We start from the raw sequence: 22,116 nt of genomic DNA on the forward strand, positions 1-22,116 counted from the left end.
ATAGAGAAAAAGGAGGAAGCTGGGAGGGGCTGCTTTGAACAAGGGTCCATTTGAGGCAAGTGAGAGTTCAGGGTGGTGATGGTTTCTCATCAGCTGACTTGTGGCAGTTTCTCATTGGCTGGGCTATTGCTGGGCAAGGAGAAAATCTTCCTCCCTCTTGCTGGGGTAGTAAAGTAGGCTTCTTTTGAGGGTCTGCAATTGACCTCAAGTTGGTAGGGCATGAGCCCTTCCTCTTCAGGCCTCCTTACTCCTTACTTTATTCTGGGGCGCCTGGGTGGCTCAGTCGTTAAGCGTCTGCCTTCGGCTCAGGTCATGATCCCAGGGTCCTGGGTTCGAGTCCCACATCGGGCTCCCTGCTCAGTGGGAAGCCTGCTTCTCCCTCTCCCACTCCCCCTGCTTGTGTTCCCTCTCTCGCTGTGCCTCTCTCTGTCAAATAAATAAATAAAAATCTTTAAAAAAAAATTTAAAAAAATCTTTATTCAGTTACAAAGCATTTAGCCAAAGGAGTTGAAAACTTATGTCCATGCAAAAACCTGCACATAGATGTTTATAGCAGCTTTAGTCATCATTGCCAAAACTTGGAAGAAATTAAGATGTCCTTCAGTAGGTGAATATATAAACTGTGGTACATCCAGACAATGGCATATTATTCAGTGCTTAAAAAAAAAAGAGCTATAAAGCCGTGAGAAAATGTAGAAGAATCTTAAATGCATATTTCTAAAATAGTTTTTTTAAAAAGATGTATTTATTTGTTTTTAGAGACAGAGTGTGAACACAGTGGGGAGAGGCTAAGGGAGAGGGGGAGAATCCCAAGCAGACCCCGCACTGAGTGGAGCCCGACACAGAGATTGATCCCAGGACCCTGAGACCATAACCCCAGCTGAAACCGAGAGTCCAGCACCCAACTGACTGTGCCATCTGGGTGCCCAACCATGCCACCCAGGCGCCCCTTAAATGCATATCTCTAAGTAAAAGAAGCCAATGTAAAAATGCTATACACTATATGATTCCAACTATCTGACATTTTGGAAAAGGCAAAACTACAGAGAGAATAAAAAGATCAGTGGCTGCCAGGAGTTAGGGGTGGGGTGGGGGATGAATAGGCAGAGCCCAAGAGGGTTTTTGAGGCAGTGAAAATACTCTATGTGATACTGTAATGGTGGATACATGTCACTATACATTTGTTTAAGCCCATAGAAGGTTCAACACCAAGAGCAAGCCTTAATGTAAGCAGTGGACTTTGGGTGATTATGATTTGTCAATGTAGGTTCATCAGTTGTAACAGACATACCATTCTGGTGGGGGACGTTGATATGGAAGGAGGCTGTGCATGTGTGGGAATAAGAGATACAAGGGAAATCTCTGTACCTTCCTTTCAGTTTTGCTATGACCCTAAAAGTTCTAAAAAAAATAGTTTTTAAAAGAATAAACATCAGGGACGCTTGGGTGGCTCCGTCGTTAAACGTCTGCCTTAGGCTCAGGTCATGATCCCTGGGTCCTGGGATCGAGCCCCACATCGGGCTCCCTGCTCTGCGGGAAGCCTGCTTCTCCCTCTCCCACTCCCCCTGCTTGTGTTCCCTCTCTTGCTGTCTCTCTCTTTGTCAAATAAATAAATAAAATCTTTAAAAAAAAAAGAATAAACATCAGTCATTAAATGTTCAATAGACACATTCTATTCAGAAGTTTTTCAGTGGTTCTTTAATTTCTTAAAGATAAAAGATAAAGTTTCATAACCTAAAGTTCCCTGAAATATTTTCCGGTCCTCCTCCATCTGCCCTGGTCTCACTTTATTACTACTCTTGGCTATCCCCTGGTTGTCACCAGTATCTGTCATGCCCATTCCCATCTATGGGCTGCTTCATTTATTGAACACTTTCTATGTGCCAGGTATATGCAATACATGCATTTCCTCATTTAACCTTTGAAACTACCATATGAAGTAAGCACTGTTACCTCAATTTCACTAATGAGAATTAGAAGGGTTAAGTAACTTGCCAAAATCACATATTTTCAGAAGGGTGGAGTCAGGTTTCAAGCTCAGATCTTCTGATTTCACAGAGGTGTTCTAAAAATTTGGTTCATCTTCATCATTCTATGAATAAGACACTCTTGAGGGTTCTCAGAGGTTAAAATAAACAAAAACTAACTCAGTGCCAGAAAATGTTTATCATAGAGTAAGCTCCTTAAAAAATGTATTGAATAAATTAAATAGATGTTTTTAAATTCCAGGTAAAAGCCAAAGGAAAGCTCACATTAAATTAACACAAAAATGTGGAGAAAATTAGATTAAATATGGTGGTGAAGGATGTTTGCCGGGGTAGTCAGGGAGGCAGCTTCTCTTTAGAAGCGGACTCGAGTCTAGCCCTAGGGGAAGGGTGGGGCTTGCAGGACCTTCCAGCCTTGGGAAAGGGAAGAAATAACCCACAGAAAAGCCCTGGTGTGGTGACCTGCATTAGGCTTGTTTGGAGATTAGGTTGAAGAGAGCAAGAGGGAGGACAATTTAGAGGACTTTGCATATTAAGAAAAGAAGCTTGAACTTTTTTTCATGATCAATTCAAAGTCACCTTATTTTATGGGTAAGGGGGAATATGTTCATAAGCACCATCAAACGTTAGACGAAGAAGAGACCTAATGCTTGCCAGGTAATGCTTCAAGAGAATTGGTCTCCACCTATATGCTGTACCAGTGACTTCTCCATTTTACCTTAATCCCAAATACCTGTTAAAACCCTGTTTAAGTCCTAACAGAGGCTTTCAACAAGCGTAGTCTATTTTCTGTAAGTTCTGGGTTCATTCTATTTGGTAATCTAAGTTATTGTATAAATTTATTTCCCTTAATAGTTTGTTAGTTCCTAAGAAGCAGGAGCAGGCCGCAATTGTGTATCTTTTTACTAGGCCTAGCAAGTAATATTTCCTTTAAAACAAGCAAACTAAGGGCACCTGGGTGGCTCAGTTGGTTGAGCGACTGCCTTCGGCTCAGGTCATGATCCTGGAGTCCCTGGATCGAGTCCCGCATCGAGTCCCGCATCGGGCTCCCTGCTTGGCGGGGAGTCTGCTTCTCCCTCTGGCCCTCCCCCCTCTCATGTGCTCTCTCTCAAATAAATAAATAAAATCTTTAAAAAAAAAAAACAAGCAAACTAACAACACTGTAACGTGCCAAGTGCTTTATCTTACAACAAATGTTATGTTGCAGTTGTTTTGTGTATATGCCTCATCTTCCTTGAGGACAGGAATCCCCTCTTTTTAACATTTTACAGAGTCAATCACAGTGCCTAACAAATACTGCATCTGTTCAATGAATACTGACCTGAAGATTGATTTTCTTTATGGTTAATGCATGGACCTTATTATAAAAAGTAAAAGGCCTATCATCAAAATTCTTAAGTTAGTTACGTTAAAGAGAGTGGGATAATTAAAGAGTGGAATTGTAAGTTTACACAGATCTTTCTCAATGTCAAGTTATGATATCAAGAACAAAAATGTTACAAATGTATAGTTAAGTCAAACAGGACTTAAGAGTCAGAAGATCCCATGTGGTCACAAACTTTGGGCAAATCACTTAACCTATTAGGAGTGCAGTTTCTTCACAGAGAAAATGGGGTATGGAAAATGAGGTAGGAAAGATGTTAGGGTTCCAAGTCCACGGCCAAGAAAGAATTCCTGAGACATCTTTGGTGCAAAACGGTGGTTTTATTAAAGCAAGGGGACAGGACCCTTGGGTAGAAAGAGCTGCACTGGGATCATGAGGAGTGGCCCATTATATACTTTTTTTTTTTTTTTTTTTAAAGATTTTATTTATTTATTTGACAGAGAAAGACACAGCGAGAGAGGGAACACAAACGGGGAGTGGGAGAGGGAGAAGCAGACTCCCCGCCGAGCAGGGAGCCCGATGCGGGACTCGATCCAGGGACTCCAGGATCATGACCTGAGCCGAAGGCAGCCGCCTAACCAACTGAGCCACCCAGGCGCCCCTACTTTTTTTTTTTTTTTTAAAGATTTTATTTATTTATTTGACAGAGAAAGACACAGCGAGAGAGGGAACACAAACGGGGAGTGGGAGAGGGAGAAGCAGACTCCCTGCCGAGCAGGGAGCCCGATGCGGGACTCGATCCTGGGACTCCAGGATCATGACCTGAGCCGAAGGCAGTCGCTTAACCAACTGAGCCACCCAGGTGCCCCCATTATATACTTTTTAAAAAAAATATTTTATTTATTTATTTGACAGAGAGACAGCGAGAGAGGGAACACAAGCAGGGGGAGTAGAAGAGGGAGAAGCAGGCTTCCTGCAGAGCAGGGAGCCCAATGCGGGGCTCGATCCCAGGACCCTGAGATCATAACCTGAGCTGAAGGCAGACGCTTAACGACTGAGCCACTTAGGCGCCCCACCATTATATATTTTCAAGTTGGGAGGGCGTTAGGGATAGGGTAAGCCTCCCAGTTATTTTGGAAACAAGGCTTCCAGGATCCGGAGGGGGTTAGCTATTGTTGGAAAAGGTAATTTATTATTGTTTAGTAAACGCTCAGTCATGACACCCTTCAGACGTATATCGATGAGTCATATGCTTGGAGGATGATTGCCAACGTGTATTTCGCAGGGTAGAGATAAAGGAAGTCGCCAAAGGAATTTTTATGTTAAAGTAGACTTACAAGATCCTGGGGCTGGGCTAAGATTACCTCTTGCCCTTAGCGAAGAATTAACATTGAGGCATCTGAGTTCCTAGAGGAATTGCCTCCCACATCAGTATGTATAAGCTAGTGCCATGCATATTGCAAAATATTGCCAGATTTCTTTATTTCCGCCAACTAAATTTCACCAGGTGTACTTCTTAGAATTTTATGTTGAGTCAGCCAATATAGAAAACACAAGGGAAAGATGACCAAACTGAAATTGGGGACTATGGAGGACTAATTAGATCTGACCAAGTTTTCATCAATATCCTTTCATTTGCTTGACCTTGGGTCTCGCTCTCCGCCCAGCCCTCCTACAATACCTGCCCAGCAGGATCTCCTCACTCCATTAGCGCGGGCTGCCCCCACCACTTGGTGTTTTACCTGCCCACTCGGCCCCCAGACCCCACCTTTTCCAGGCTCTTGAACCCTCCCTCGCCCAGACGAATTTCACCTGCAGAAAACAGGGAAGCCCACCGGCCCCGCACTCCCCTCCCCAGAGTCAGCCTCCCGCCGCCCAGGCTCCCCCGCCCGAGCCACCCGCGCCACCCGCGCCACTCCGGCGCCCCGCCCCGGGCGGGGAGGGTCAGTGCTGGGGAAGGGCCTGCCAGGTGAGGCGCGGTCACCCTGGGCCGCTCACTTCCGCCCAGGTGAGGGAGGGCCGACGTCGAGCCAGCCCGCTCGCTCGCTCCCGAGTCTCCGCAGGACCAGGTAAAGCGGGGGTCCTGGCTATGCGGGCGCGTGCAGTGCGGGGTGGTAGTCCCTGCGTCCCGAGGCCGGCGGGGAGCCCCTCTTCTTCCTGCATGGGAGCCCGCCTCCCCTGCCCCCGGCGTGCTCTCCGCCCGCCCTCCGGGAGGAGGTGGACGCGGGAGACCCGGGGCGCCGCTGGGCGCCCAACCAGGCCCACGGAGGGTGCGGGGCGCAGTCCTCCGGCGTCCGGCCTGGGTGACCGCACCCTGGCCCCCCCGCCGCCTGGCTTCGTGCAGAGCTCGCCGGAGGCCGCCGGCCGCGGAGCCGCCCAGCCTCAGCAGGCCCTGCCGGCCCTCAAATCTCGGCCCACTTCTGTTCCGGGATTGGCGGGGATCAGATTTTGCACCCACATCGGTGCCTGCGCTTGGCCCCAGAGCTGGGCGGAGTCTTCCTCTGGTGAGGGTGAGAGGAGTGACCAGGTGGGGTCCTGCCACGGGGGCCCGGAGAAGGATGGGGTTCCAGATTTATCTGAGAGGACGACTTGGCTCCGGCCCCATCTGGGGCCGTGGTGGGGGGCGGTCACGTAGCCGAGTTCCCCGGCCGGAGCTCAGGCTTGGGCTCTGTTAGCCTCACTTTTTAGATGGGGAGGATCAGATGGAAAGTACTGTGGCCTCCAGGCTCTGGGGATATTGCTGGATTCCTGCTTTAAGTCAAGCTCAGGAAAACATTTTCAAATCCACCCCCTCCCCCCCGAGAGCCCCAACCTTCACGGCACACCTAGGAGGTGTGCCAAGTTAATCTCCCCCAGGAGCGTTCATCTGGCACTTTGTCATATCTCCAGATGGCTCTTATCACTTTGGATTCCAATTAGTTGTTTACTGGTTTGTCTCTGCAATTGAGAGCGTTCGCCTTTCAGGACCCCATTTCTCTTAAGTTGCTTCTCAGGTGTGTTTAGAGTCTGGCCATTGATAGGTGCGCAACAGACAAGTGTTTCTTTTTTTTTTAAAGATTTTATTTATTTATTTGACAGAGAGAGAGATAGCGAGAGCAGGAACACAAGCAGGGGGAGTGGGAGAGCGAGAAGCAGGCTTCCTGCCGAGCAGGGAGTCCGATGTGGGACTCGATCCCAGGACCCTGGGATCATGACCCGAGCCGAAGGCAGACGGTTAACGACTGAGCCACCCAGGCGCCCCAACAGACAAGTGTTTCTTAAAGAGGAAACCTTCTGGAGACCTAGAAGAAAAAAATCTGTTACGCGGAGAATGGTTGATACCACATTCTAGGCTGTCTAAGCTCCTACTGACTGCCAATTCATTTGTCCACATCTTTTTTTAGAAAAAAAAGCTAGTGGGCGTAAAAACGCAAATTGCTTCATTGTGCAGTATCAGGAAAAGTTAGGGGGGATTGTGACTTTTAACTAAGATGAACTTGATGTTTCTAGGCCCCTGCGGCCTATATCAGGATTATTAAAAATTTGAGATAATTAAAAAGTTAAGGGCGCCTGGGTGGCTCAGTCGTTAAGCGTCTGCCTTCGGCTTAGGTCATGATCCCAGGGTCCTGGAATCGAGGCCCGCATCGGGCTCCCTGCTCAACGGGAAGCCTGCTTCTCCCTCTCCCACTCCCCCTGCTTGTGTTCCCTTTCTCACTGTGTCTTTCTCTGTCAAATAAATAAATAAAATCTTAAAAAAAAAAAAAGGTTAATAAATATCGGAGCTGGGAGGTAGTTTATGAGATAGAATTTGTAAACTCCATTCTGAAGAGATTTGCTAATTGAGATCCTGTTAACAGTCACATAAGATGACCTTGGCATTAGAATAATAGTTGCATTTAAAATGGAAAAATTATATTAAGCTCTTATCTGTGTTTAGAGGCCTTAGTACATTTATTTTATTATTTTTAAAGTAAACTCTACCCCCAAGATCGGGACTCAAACTCACCTCCTGGAGAGATTGTTACATGCTCTACCCGATGAGCCAAACAGGCACTTCTGAAGGCCTAAGTTTAAGTCGTGTATTAATATTAAACTATAAAGCTAACCTATATTCATTGTAGAAGATTGGAGAAAATAAACCCGCCTACCCCTGAAAGTAACCACTAATAAAATGATGGTATCAGTTAGTATTCTTAAAAAAGGGAAACCTGTGTATTTTCCCATAGTAGTGAGTTCACTACTAGAACTTTGTGATTCTTAGAGGTTCAGCATTCAGTAATCCTTATAATTGCATTTTTACTTAAAAACATTTAGTAATGGTCCTTAAGCTAAACAACCAAGTAGTTTGAATTTACGTACTTTGTTTAACAAAAATACATTAGGTTGGGGAAGCCAAAATGGGGTTTAATTTGTAAAGATTTTGCTCACCTTGGTAGTAAATTTTTGGGAGGCAGAACTATTCCACCCTTATATTTGAGATTGCTTGACTATTGCTATGGTTTTTTTTTTTTTTAAGATTGATTTTATTTATTTGACAGAGAGAGACACAGCGAGAGAGGGAACACAAGCAGGGGGAGAGGGAGAAGCAGGCTTCCCGCCGAGCGGGAGCCCGATATAGGGCTCGATCCCAGGACCCAGGGATCATGACCCGAGCCGAAGGCAGATGCTTAACGACTGAGCCACCCAGGCGCCCCGCTATGGTTTTTTCATACTCAGATGTTTTTGTGTAGATTTGGATGCCTTTTTTATTTTTACTTATTTTTTTAAATATTTTATTTATTTATTTGACAGAGACAGCGAGAGCAGGAACACAAACAGGGGGAGTGGGAGAGGGAGAAGCAGACTCCCTGCTGAGCATGGAGCCCGATATGGGGCTCCATCCCAGGCCCCGGGACCATGACCTGAGCTGAAGGCAGATATTCAATGACTGAGCCACCCAGGCGCCCCTGGATGCCTTTTTTAAAATCCTCATTTTAAGTTCTGGTGCAAATAGAAATTTAGAGCCTGTCAATACCCTTACTTGAGTCACTGGGATAGATCTCTGCTGAAGATGAAGAGCCCACTAACGTTCTGCATTTGTACAACTGTACAAACTCCTGTACACACAGCCTGTGGAGTTTGGAGACATGGTATTGGATCCACTTACCATAGAACTTGGCGAGTCACTTAACCCTGGTCCTCTGTTTTCCCATCTGTAAATGATCTACCTCACTGAGCTTCAGGGAGGTTGAAATTAAATCCTTGTTAAAAATGTGTCTTATAAACTGTGAGCCATGATTCTCCTCCTCTTTACTCCTCCACCGCGATAACTTCTGCTAAAATTATAGAGTTGTGCTATTTTTAATGGCAAGAACTGAAGTTTGTGAGTTATTTGATAAAAGGCATTGAGACCATGTTAGCTGGTAAACAAAAGTCTTTGCTAAAAACACTGTACAGGGATCTTTCTGAAAAGCCATGGGTTAATACTGTGCTGTCAACTTGGTTAGCTCATTGCACATGTGACTATTGCGCACTTCATGTAGGGCCGGTTGGGATGGACATGTGCTGCAAATATAAAAGACACATCAGATTTTGAAGATTTAGTGTAAAACAAAAAGTAAAATACCTAATTTTTTTATATTATTTACATCTTGATTGTATATATTGGGTGAAGTAAAAAAAAATATTAAATTAACTTTTCCTGTTGCTATTAACTTTTTTCATGCAGCTACTAGAAAAATTGAAGTTACTTCTGTGGCTCACATTTTTCTGTTGAACTGCACTGAGTTAGGATTCAGTAAGAGTATGTTTATCCTTGAGAGGGTTTAGTGGACTGAAGCACTTAACATGCCTACTTACAAACAGGTTTTTTAAATTCCCAAGTTATCTGCCGCTCCCCCTGTATTCGTTGCATTTCGGAACATTTTTGTTCAGTCTTCTGAGAAATAACCATTATGGAGTAAATAACAAAATCTCAGCTAAAAAAATTATTAGTTTTTTTTGAAGCCCCTAAAATACCTTAAATAATTTTGATTGAAAGGAGATGTTGATAATAGTAGTTACTCTGTATTGAAGGAACACTGTGTGCCAGGATGCATGTTTTCCAATACCTTATTTAGTCCTTTCAACGGTAAATATGTAGTAATTTTCATTAACTATTTTACAAATGAGAAATCTGAGATATAAGGAAATATAATTGGTGCAAGAACACAGAGCTGGTCCCAGCCATAAATCCCAGATGTCTCCAGGATTTCAACGCTCCTAGGCTATAGAGTCTTCCTTATTTTATGAATCGGTGATTGAATCAACTGGAAGACAGTAGATTAGTGAGGTAGGTGTTTAGTTCTAATCCTGTTTTTGTGTTTGTGACCAATAGGAAACAATCTAAATGCTCATTCACAGGAGTTTGGGGGAATAAATCATGGATTCCTACAGTGGAATACTATTTAGTAGTTACAGTGAATGAAGAGAAGCTGCATATATGCTCATGACTAAATCTTAAAACTGTAAAGATAAGGTAAAACAAATTGCTGGGGATAAATATACAGTATGATGACCATTTATATAGTTTAAAAACCTGTTGAACAACAATATTGTAAACAAAGGTAGTGTGTGTTTTAAGAATTTCAGATTTGAATTCTCTGTATATTGATTACATGTGTTTATGAAGCTGCCTTCAGGTTAAAAGAAGTTAGTAAGGGGCACCTGGCTGCTTCATTTGGAGGAGTATGCGACTCTTGGAGTTGTGAGTTCAAGCCCCATGTTAGGTGTAGAGATTACTTAAATGAACTTAGAAAGAAAAAAATAAGTAAAGTCTCTGTGAGATGAGCATTCTCTCATGTTGGTCTTACTCTTTTTTAAAAAAACAAAAACAGAACCAAAGTCCTGCCCTTTGTTTTGGTGCTCTGCACATCTTGCCTAATTAGTAGGTAGCTTTCAGGGGCAGACCAGTCTTCATTTAGCTTTGACCCCTAACTGATGGGCGTGACTTTGACAATAGGGGCTGGGTAAGGCTAAGGCTTCTGCCTTGAAGGGCAGCCAGTCCCCTTGGAGTTATTTTCTGGAGATTTTAATGAGGCTCCAGGACAAGGTAGGAGAAGGAGGTGAGTTTAAGTGGGTGTTGAGGGTTAGGTTGACAAACATTCTCTCACTGTTGAAAATGTGAAATTTCCAACTCTTGTTTTTTAAAGTCATTGACAGTTGACTTTCCGTCCTCCCGAGGTGAAATTTCCTCCTTGTTTTTTTGAAATTGTAGCAAGGTCTCTGCATCTGCAAAATGGGGGTGATAAATACTACATTGTTAAGATACATGAGATGTTTTACAGAATGTCCTTGCCTTTGGTGCATAGTAGACACCAAAAGGTGAATTATGTGATTTAGTGACAGATTAAATAGTCTGGGGAAAAGGTCAGGAGGAAGCAGGAGCGGAGGGTGAACATTGGTGGGAAGCCTAGTTTGGTCTATTTCACAATTTGCTAGGATTGTTTTGAATATCATGAGCATGCCGAAAATGCCATGACCATATTTCTGGAGAGAAGGGCATACGGCCTACAGTGTGGGGGAGAATTGAACGGAATATTTGAGGTGGAAACTAATCATTTATGAATGCCTGGGTCTTTTCAGTGAGGGACTGGCTGCACAGAGATCCATAAATGTGAAAATTGCCCAGTTTGGGGAGTATTTGTTTTTGTTTTTTGTCAATCAGAGAAAACTGCCACCAACAGAAAGATAAAAGCATACCATGAAACAGTTTAACTTTGTTCTCACTCAGTGGCCAAGTCACAGGCAGAATATTGATATGCATTGATTAACTTTGAATAGTTCAATAAGAAAATTAGTATTTAGCCAGTTGAATTATTCTGAAGAACTGACTCAATTTTCAGTTCTGATTCTAACACGGTATCTTTCATCTTCAATTTCAACATGTCCTGAATATCTAACATTAAGTGCACTTAATTAAGCATTGGTTATGTTTTTTTAACATTTTTAAAAAAAAAATTTTATTTATTTATTTGAGACAGAGAATGAGAGACAGAGAGCATGAGAGGGAGGAGGGTCAGAGGGAGAAGCAGACTCCCTGCCGAGCAGGGAGCCCGAGGGACTCGATCCCGGGACTCCAGGATCTTTAACATTTTTTTTTTAAAGATTTTATTTATTTATTAGAGAAACAGCATGAGAGGGGAGAGGGTCAGAGGGAGAAGCAGGCTCCCCGCTGAGCCGGGAGCCCGACGTGGGCCTCGATCCCAGGACTCCGGGACCATGACCCGAGCTGAAAGCAGTCGCTTAACCAACTGAGACACCCAGGCGCCCTGCATTGGTTATGGTTTAAGCATATGGCCCCCAAAATATCAGGATTGTTCTGGAATTTATATATCTGTTTCCAGAATTCCAGGAATGTAGTGTTTTGGCAGGAGCCAAAAATATATTATCTTTTATATCTAAGAGGTTTACAAAAGGCCTTGTCATTTGATAGGAACACAAGACTGTGACAGCTGTCTTGAATCTGTATTAGCATGGTAGCAACATGTGTTTACTTTGGCTAGGAAAATTTGTTTCCCATTTAATTGGTACCTCAGAAATGCTGAGCTTTGGGGACAAAGCCTTGATAATTAGATACAACCTGAGCTTTGCACTTCAAAGAAAGCAATAGAAACTTTACCTGGGTGGCTCAGGCAGTTATCTGCCTTTGGCTCAGGTCATGATCCCAGGATACTGGGATCGAGTCCCGCATTGGGCTCCCTGCTCAGCAGAGTCTGCTTCTCCCGCTTCCCCTACCTCTCCTACCCGCCCCCAGGCTTGAGCTCGTTCTGTCTTGCAAAAATAAATAAAATCTCTAAAAAAAAAAAAAAAAAAAAGAAACTTTAAGTTGTTTGTGGATTTATATTTTTGAATAACTTCTGAAATCATGACTTCATTTATAGTTAATAGCTTTTAGATTGTTCAAACTCCCTGGTTCCCTTGCGCTCTGGGGGAATTCCCAAAGGAGTTTGTGATCTCGCAATTCATATCTGCAGTTAGATGCTGAATACCTACCTGTACTTTACCAAACTGATTGCCAGTGATCTTTTTCTCCCAAATTTTCTAGATAAAGTATAAGATGTCTTGGGGTGTTCTATTCTGTGTGCTATTGGGAATCTGAAAAGTATGTTTCTCAGGGTCCTTAGTTCGCTTAAATTCTTGAACTGAGGAGGTTAATCTATTCAGTAAGTTTCCTCCTAGAAATGTAAATTAAATTTCTATCTCTGCATCAGCTTTTTCCCAAATATTCCATTAATTGGTAATGGCTAAAGGCATGGGTATAAAGAAAAGCCACAATATTATAATTTCCTTCAGTCAAATCCTACAGTGAACCAGGCATGAAAAATTCATGGCTCAGACTCTCTTGATCAATGATGGAGTGGAAGCCGCTGAGCATAATAACCACCCCTTCTCTGGAGGCTCTACAACTGGGAGGACAGCGGCACACTGTGGCATTTTAATATCTAGGCTATGACCAATTCTAGGTGGCCTCTCTCTGACAAGTTAGACTCTGCTTGCCCATGTTTAAACAAACTTGAGATTCCTTGCTGTAAGCCCTGTTTCTCAGCCTAGTCAAATAGGTCAAGGTGGTTTGGTTGAAGATTTCTTATGACCGTAAAATGAGAGACCATTTAGCCTGTGTGCTGCTTACTGGATGTTGAGCTGTAGAGTTACTGCATTTCTCCCTTCTGTCCTCACACATCCTTAAGGCTTTAGTCCCCTTCCCTAGATATTACCTAACACCATGGACTGTAGTAATTTTCCAGGCCTGCTTGGTGGACAAAGTTTAGCCTTTATTAAATATGAGTCAGAAGGTTGGATTGCCAACCAGTTTCTACTCTTAACCCTTACTGAGGGATACTCTACCACCTTGGTTTTCAAAATGTACAGGATGATCCATTGGGACCGTAGGAAAATGACAATAAAACCTTGCTTTTTAGTGTTTTTATCTTACTGTCACGGCATTTTTTATTTTATGTATGTTTTAAAACATATGACATGTAAATAATAGTATGTGTATATAATTATAAAAAATAAGGGCGCCTGGGTGGCTCAGTCGTTAAGCGTCTGCCTTCAGCTCAGGTCATGATCCCAGGGTTCTGGGATCGAGCCCCGCATCGGGCTCCCTGCTCTGCGGGAAGCCTGCTTTCCCTCTCCCACTCCCCCTGCTTGTGTTCCCTCTCTCGCTGTGTCTCTGTCAAAGAAATAAATAAAATCTTAAAAAAAAAAATAAGGTGAATGGTTAACATATTCTCACTGATGGGAATGTGTGTTTAAAAATGTTTGAGGCCCACTAATCTATCCTATTACCAGAATTACCTTTTTAAATAGAAATCTGGACTCAATACTTCCCTACTTAAAAGCCTTTAATTACTTCCTGTTGCTTACAGGATAAAGACAGTCTACTTAGCATTATTTACAAGGACCCTCTCAAAGTCTATTTAAGTCTGTGCTGCTTAAACTGTCAGCGGTAAGAGATCAGGTTTCCCCTGCACCCCCAGTCTTTCAAGGACTGATATTTTTGTAACATAATTTATCAGAAAAAGGAATTGTTAGAGAAATGAAAATAAAAAAAGAAAAGGTAAGTCAAGGTTTTATTACTAAATTGAATAGATCAACATTACTCTGCCACATTACATGGTTTCTAAATGCTTATTCCCAATTTTGGTGCTTATCTATGAGCCAAGCATCAATTTGCAGTCCACAGTTGCAGAAAAACAAACAAACGAACAAAACAAAAACAAAAACAAAAAACCCCCACACAAACACAAAAGAACACTTTTTTTTGGTCCTATTTTCAGAGACCTTATGCTAGGTCATTTAAAGCTAGTTAATATTCTCACAGAAATTCATGAGCTTGTACACCTGTGTACAGTAGTTCTTAAATTGTTGCCTCTATGCTAGCAGCCTCAGGATCACATGGGAACTTTGTTAGAAATGCAGATTCTCTGGCTCACCTCAGACCTGCAGAATCAGAAACTCTGGGGGTGGGCCCTGGCAACTTCTGTTTGCACAAGCCCTCCTGGCAATTCTGATGCATGCTAAAATTTGAGAACCACTGACCCAGGGTAGCCCCACAGGTCATTCAAACTGTGACACTTAAAATTTTTAAAAATTTTATAACTGGAAGTTTGTACCCCTTAATCAGCTTTATCTATTTCACCCATCCCTCCACCTCCCCTCTGGCAATCATCAGTTCTCTGTATTTAAGAGGTTTTTTTGGGGTTACTTGTTTTTAGATTCCACATATGAGTGAAATCATATGGTATTTGTCTTTGTCTGACTTATTTCACTTAGCATAATACCCTGTAGGTCCATCCATGTTGTCGCAAATGGTAAGGGCTCATTCTTTTTTTATGGCTGAGTAATACCTATTGTGTATATATATGCCACTTCTTTTCTGTCCATTCATAACGGCAACACTTTTGTGAGGGAAATGGAACACTATCCATAACGATGCCAGGTAATCTGAGGCTGTTTTAGGCAAATGAAGGCAAATGACCACTCTCCTTTTACACCACATTCTTTTTCTTTTGCGAGAGAAGTTTCTAATGTGTTCTCTTTCCAGCATTCCAAACATCTCCACACAGGTTTAGTCTGTCTCCCTTTGTGATTTCACTTAGCCCATGGCACACACCACTGCGATTGATGGTTATGCCTTACGATATAATTATCCTATCATGTTGTTGTTATCTTTGTATCTGCATGCTCTCTCATTAGGCCATCTCAGCCATTATCTTTTTTAGTTTTTAAGTGATAAAAATTAGACATGCTTTTTGTGGCGCCTGGGTGGCTCAGTCATTAAGCGTCTGCCTTCGGCTCAGGTCATGATCCCAGGGTCCTGGGATCGAGCCCCACATCGGGCTCCCTGCTCTGCGGGAAGCCTGCTTCTCCCTCTCCCACTCCCCCTGCTTGTGTTCTCTCTCTCGCTGTGTATCTCTGTCAAAAAAAAAAAAAAAAAATTAGACATGCTTTTGAAATAAAATTCAAACAGCACTAAAATCTATGAAGTAAAAGTCTAATTTTTTTTTAAAGATTTATTTATTTATTAGAGAATGAGAGAGAGAGAGAGCACAAGAAGGGGGAGGGTCAGAGGGAGAAGCAGACTCCTTGCTGAGCAGGGAGCCTGATGTGGGGACTCGATCCTAGGACTCCAGGATCATGACCCGAGCCCGAGGTGGTTGCTTAACCAACTGAGCCACCTAGGCGCCCCAAAGTCTAATATTTTTATCTCCCATCCCCGTTTCTAGAAGTTACCACTATGAAATTAACTATCTTTCCAAATCTAGAAATTTACACACAAACACATTTTCCCAATCAGTTGTGTGTGTTAATGTTCTTGTGTTAACATAGAGGATTGAATTGTCAAAGCATGCTCATGTGAACGAGCTCAAACTTCACCAAACCAGCACCAAACCTTACTCATGATTCATTGGTTACATGCAGGAGGTAAGCACAGACATTCCTTGCTGGAGGAGTACCCAGCCAGTAGGCATTCCGAAGAATGTCACTTTTCTTCTTAGGACCTATTATCGACACACTTAAAATACCTAGTTACATGTAGATTGACATTAAGTCATTTATAAATCTATTTCTGACAGACTTTACCCACAATTTTTAATTTGCTTCCAGGAGTAAATTTCAACCTTAGGACACATTTTTGTTTTGGGTTACCAGACAAGTTCTCAACAATATACAGAGAAACATTTTTCTCAAAGGAAACCTTTTGAGTTTGGGGAATCCTGAGTTTTATACTCCATTAGTTACACAAGCAGAAAATGTCTGTGTGGTTATCTCCTATCTTCTCATCAGCATGACCCATAAATCCATACATTTTCAGATTATTTACAAAAAGCAATTAAGACAGATCAGGTATTGGGGCACCTGGGTGGCTCAGTCGGTTAAGTGTCTGCCTTCGGCTGAGGTCATGATCTCTAGGTCCTGGGATGGGGCCCCACGTCGGGCTCTCAGCTCAGTGGGGAGTCTGCTTCTCCCTTTCCCTCTGCTGCTCCCCTGCTTGTGTTCTCTCTCTCTCTCATGAATAAATAAAATCTTTTAAAAAAAAATCAGGTATTTACTGACATTTAAAAATGAGGGGCTGTTATCTATCAAAAACCTTTAGGGTGTTTGCAAGGGGTTCTGGTTATCAAGCTGGGCATCCTTCCCTGAAGGAGGGAGCCACAGGCTTACTGTTACACTGTTAACTGATTCCCTCCTCCTCATTTCAATAGATTCAGACCTACTGTATTATTATAATGACTGATTGCTTTTGATAGATTAATTGTTCCTGGAGTTTTCTTTTTTCTTTAAGATTTGATTTACTTATTTGACAGAGACACAGCGAGAGAGGGAATACAGGCAGGGGGAGTGGGAGAGGGAGAAGCAGGCTTCCTGCGGAGCAGGGAGCCCGATGCAGGACTCTATCCCAGGACCCTGGGATCATGACCTGAGCCGAAGGCAGACGCGTAATGACTGAGCCACCCAGGCGCCCCTGGACTTTTGTTCTTAACAATGAAGTGAATATCTTTGTACAACACATCTGTGTGCCCTTTTGAAAGTATTTCTTTAAGGGAGACCCTCAGAAGTAGCCCTTCTGGGTTAAAGAGAATGCAAATTTAGTATATTGATAGCTATTGCTAAAGTTGCTCTCCTAAAAGATTGTGCAAATTTATATTCCCACCTGTTTTTCCATGACATCTAGAGTACGTGTTATTATTAATTTAAAAAAATTGCCCATCTGACAGTAAAAATTTGCATCTCCTAGTTTTAGCTTGCGTTCTTTCTTTCAGAGAGGTTGATGTTAATGACCACAGAGCTGCTCTTGTCAATCCTCTTGGGCCTTAGGCTGCTATAGAAAAGGACAGTGCCACTGAAACGGTCTTTTGTTACTCAGTTACCTGTCAATGGGTAGTTGTAAAGGTTGCACAGTTGAGATGCTGAGCTCATCAGCAGTTCCGTGATGCTCTCTTCAGCAGTTTGGTAGTTCGCACTGAATCCAGTGAACATTTGGATGGAATACATGGACCTTTTATCAATGCAGATGGCATCCCCTCTGGCTTTTAATATGCTTTCCTACTTAGTGACCTTAAATTAGAAGATAAAGATCTCATTCAGCAACTGTATCCAGAGGTGATGTAAGAGAATTTTGACTGTATAGTACTCCTATTTCTTTGATGGTTCACTGCAGCCTAGTGTACCATTACTATAAATGACCACCGTGAAAGTGCCAGTTTGGTCCTAGCAGAGGGTTTGCTAGCATTTTGAGTTGTGATTACATTACATTTTAGGCTAGTTTGAACCAGTCACTGGAATTAAAAACAGAAAATGGGGGCAGCTGAGTGGCTCAGTCGTTAAGCGTCTGCCTTCGGCTTAGGTCATGATCCCAGGGTCCTGGGATCGAGCCCCGCATTGGGCCCCTGCTCAATGGGAGGCCTGCTTCTCCCTCTCCCGCTCCCCCTGCTTGTGTTCCCTCTCTCGCTGTGTCTCTCTCTGTCAAATAAATAAAATCTAAAAAAAAAAAACACACACACAAAAACAGAAAATGCCAATATGTTGGGTGGTTACATTTTGGAGACTCAGATGACAAGTAGGAATCTGGGACTGTTTTTGCAGCTTGGGGCTTTTTTCCCCCCTTAATCTCTCTAAAATATTCTTCATCTCTTAATTTAGATGTTCTTTTCCACTTTTCCAACCCAGGATCCTTTTTTTTTTTTTTTACAAAATCAACTTTATTAAAGTATGAGTGTACAATAAAATGTACTGATTTAAAATATGTAGGTCGGGGCGCCTGGGTGGCTCAGTCGTTAAGCGTCTGCCTTCGGCTCAGGTCATGATCCCAGGGTCCTGGGATCGAGCCCCGCATCTGGCTCCTTGCTCAGCAGGAAGCCTGCTTCTCCCCCTCCCACTCCCCCTGCTTGTGTTCCCTCTCTCGCTGTGTCTCTCTCTGTCAAATAAATAAATCTTTAAAAAAAATAAATAGGTCAATGAATTTGGACAAATGTATGCATCTGTGTAAACACTAAGTACCCCTTTCAAAACTTAGAACATTTCCATCACCCCAAAAAGCTCCTTCAAATCCTTTCCCAGTCAGCTCCTTTCTACCCTGCACAGGTAAACTAATCCATAACTATAGATTGAACTTCATGTGAATGGAATCATACAGTCTGTAACCACTTTTTGTCTGGTTTCTTTCCCTCAACATACTATTTTTGAGATGGATCCGTGTTGTGTATATTCGTAATTTTTTCATTTTCATTCCTGAGCATTCTGTTTACATTCTGTAATTTGCTTATATAGTCGTCTGTTATTAGACATTTGGGTTTTTCTTAGTTCAAAGCTTTTATAAATAAAAATGCTATGAACATTCATGTATAGGTCTTTTGTGAGTTTGTATTTTCATTTTTCTTGGTAAGTATTTAGGAGTGGAAGTGGTGAGTCATATAGTAAGTCTATTTCTAACTCTGTAAGAAACTACCAAACAACTTTTCAAAGTGCACGTACCATTTTGCGTTCCTACTAGTGATGTTGAGAGTTCCAGTTGCTTCATGTCTTTGTCAACACTCAACAAATTGTCTGTTTATCTTTCTAGTTTGAGGCAACCTAGTGGGTATATAGTGGCACCTTATTGTAGTTTTTTTTTTTTAAGATTTTATTTATTTGAGAGAGAGAGAATGAGAGACAGCACGAGAGGGAAGAGGATCAGAGGGAGAAGCAGACCCCCCGCCGAGCGGGGAGCCCGATGTGGGACTCAATCCCGGGACTACAGGATCATGACCTGAGCTGAAGGCAGTCGCTTAACCAACTGAGCCACCCAGGCGCCCCTGTAGTTTTAATTTGAATTTGAGTGAAGCCTTTTGATGAAGAATGTTGTTGAGGTTTTCTATTTTTTTAAAAAATTTTTTAATTGTTATGTTAATCCCCATACATTACATCATTAGTTTTAGATGTAGTGTTCCATGATTCATTGTTTGTGCATAACACCCAGTGCTCCATGCAGAACGTGCCCTCCTCAATACCCATCACCAGGCTAACCCATCCTCTCACCCCCCTTTCTATAATTTTTTTACAGAACTATAGACAAGTATATACTAACAGAAAATCATCTTTTGTGTTTTAAAATTTTTCTTTAGGTTTCTTTAAAAGGAATTGAAGACAGTCATTCAAAATGCCTGAAAATCCTGGTCCAGGTATACTAGTTATATACTCTATCAATGAATTAATTAATGAATCACAATGGAATGTATGATGGAATTAACTTGTGCTCTGATTATCCTTCTTCAAACAAGATAAACTGCAGGTCCTACAAGTTCTTGATCGCCTAAAAATGAAACTGCAGGAGAAGGGGGACACATCGCAGAATGAGAAGCTCTCTCTGTTTTATGAGACACTAAAGAGCCCCCTCTTCAATCAGATACTCACGCTTCAGCAGTCCATCAAGCAACTGAAAGGGCAAGTAAGTTACTCATCAGGGTTTTTTTTACATGTTGGTATGTTCAAACCAGCAAAGAAACATAGAAGGAGATAGACACAGACAAACTGTCTCTAAGTACGCTTAATTCAGCAAGAGACTGTCCTGGGACTTGTGACCTGTAGGTAGCATTGGCATGGATAGTTTAAAAATGTTTGTGGGGGTTGCCTGGCTGGCTCACTCTGTAGAGCATGTGACTGTTTATGTTGGGGTCTTGAGTTCAAGCCCCACGTTGGGCGTAAGGCCTACTTAAAATATTTATGATAAATTTTGTGTTTGGTTTTGGAATATAAGTTGTACTTATTTAAATATGTAAAGGTCAGATGCTTTCAGACTTCCCAACATTTTCTTCAAAATATAAAATAGTGTTTAGCCTAAATATATTTTCTTTCTGAAGTCTTTTTTTTTTTCCCTAGCAAGAAGGGATCATACCCTTGTAGCTTATCATTTACACCTCTCAAATATCAATTATTTATCAAATAATTACCAAATAAGTATTAACTGTCATGGATATTCTGGTCAGAAAGTTTTCGGGAGCATTATAACCGGTGTTTTAATATTTACTTGTCTTTCCTCTACTACATATAGCATAGTACCCAGACTCTTGCGGTTTCTACATGCATATTGTGTTCAACTATTGGCAAAATAGCACTTCTTCTTAGAGTGATGTAAATTAATAATTTTAGCTGTCCTCTTGGTTGCTGTGTTTTGGGGTCAGGGATGGCAAACTGCTTTTAAATCATCTATTCTAGAAGCTGGGCTTGAATAGTAGCTATCCTATGGGTTACTTTTGGGCAGAATTTTAAATGTAATTGGAGATAATGTAACAGAATTGTTAAGAGAAAATTAATAAAATCTGGGAAAACAATGGTTTTTGCTGGTAAATCAAAATGGCTGCCCATAAATATTTAGCAAGTGATTTTTCTATAACTAAGGATTAAACTCTGCACATATGCCTTTTTGTGAATTTCTTTCTCTAGATCAGAATTATACCATAATTTTATCACTTCCCATATTGATGGTCTGCTTTCTATATTCCCTGGTCATGCGATGAGTCCTGTAGTGCAACAGTGAATTCTCTTGGTAGCAACAGAAATTGGGAAAGGTCACCACAAATCTCTTACTCTTACTGGACTAAGAGTGGACTTGACCAACCACTGCATCATAATAACAGTCTTTTATATTTATGTAGTTTGCAGTTGTTATATGCATAATCATATTTTTATCCATTCAACTGTAAAATCTGATTTTTTTTTGAGTGTTTCATGGAGTTTTGATGGGTATTGATTTTTTTTTTTAATGAGGTCCTGTTGACATTTGTTCTTTTTTTTTTTAATTATTCACTAGAGAGTAAGTGAGAGGGAGAGCACAAGCAGGGGGAGGGTCAGAGGGAGAGGGAGGAACAGACTCCCAGCTGAGCAGGGAGTCCCACATGGGGCTCAGTCCCAGGACCTTGGGATCAGGACCTGAGCCGAAGGCAGACGCTTCACCAACTGAGCCACTCAGGCTCCCCGCCTCCCTGACATTTGTTCTTGATGTTACCTTCATTCCACTGGTGGCATTTCTATCAGCCAATGATATTTTAAAACTTAACCTCTATTTTCCTATTCACCATAATTACAGAATTCTCTCCCTCCTCCTTTTTTTTTTTTTTTTTTCCTATAATGTTTAAGTGGCTCTGATTCACTTGCCACTAATCTTGGGCAAATTAACCTGTGTGTCTTAGTTTTCATGTTCGCAAAATGGAATAATAATATCTCTTAGGGCTGTTATAAGGATTAAATGAGATAACAAATAAGAGTTTGGTATAGTACTTTGCTCATAGCAATCATTCAGTAAATACTGTTATTGTTATTTTTGTTTAACTTACCTGCGGATCTTTTGTGGCCTTTTACATGGAAATGCAAAAGGGCTCAGTGTCTACATGTTTATCTGACTGGATGTATCTGTGTATGTGAAGTGTAATGAACTGTTGTACATGCTGTTAACTTGAGGTAATGGTACAAGGCAAGAAGCAACATATATTTTTTTTTAAAGATTTATTTATTTTAGAGAGAGCACATGAGCTGGGAGAGGTCAGAGGGAGAAGGAAAGGAGAGGGAGAGAATCTCAAGCAGACGCCCTGAGATCTTGACCCAAGCCGAAACCAAGAGTGAAACGCTTAACCAGCTGAGCCACCCCGGTGCCCCAGGAAGCAACACATTTTAACCTATTAAATATTCTGTGTAATACTAAATAAAAAAATTGTAGCCTTGCAAACACAGATTCATGTATCTGTGTCTTATTTTTTCATGTGCAAATATTTAATATGCAAATTATACATGTAATGGGCAAAATAGAATACTTAATAAATAGAAATAATT

At 41.9% G+C, this 22,116-nt stretch overlaps 1 protein-coding gene across 1 annotated transcript in view; it reads left to right on the plus strand.

Moving 5' to 3' along the window:
- Positions 1–5,343: 5,343 nt before the first annotated feature.
- Positions 5,344–22,116, plus strand: part of PATJ (PATJ crumbs cell polarity complex component) — a 350,706-nt gene continuing 333,933 nt past the window's right edge. Inside the window, exons 1-3 of the mRNA XM_044914529.1 lie at positions 5,344–5,378; positions 19,416–19,472; positions 19,572–19,738. Of these exons, the coding sequence (XP_044770464.1) occupies positions 19,451–19,472; positions 19,572–19,738 (189 nt within the window). The 5' untranslated portion in view covers positions 5,344–5,378; positions 19,416–19,450. The remainder of the gene's footprint in view (positions 5,379–19,415; positions 19,473–19,571; positions 19,739–22,116) is intronic.

This window comes from Neomonachus schauinslandi, chromosome 4, assembly GCF_002201575.2.
Source record: "Neomonachus schauinslandi chromosome 4, ASM220157v2, whole genome shotgun sequence".
NCBI lineage: Eukaryota > Metazoa > Chordata > Mammalia > Carnivora > Phocidae > Neomonachus > Neomonachus schauinslandi.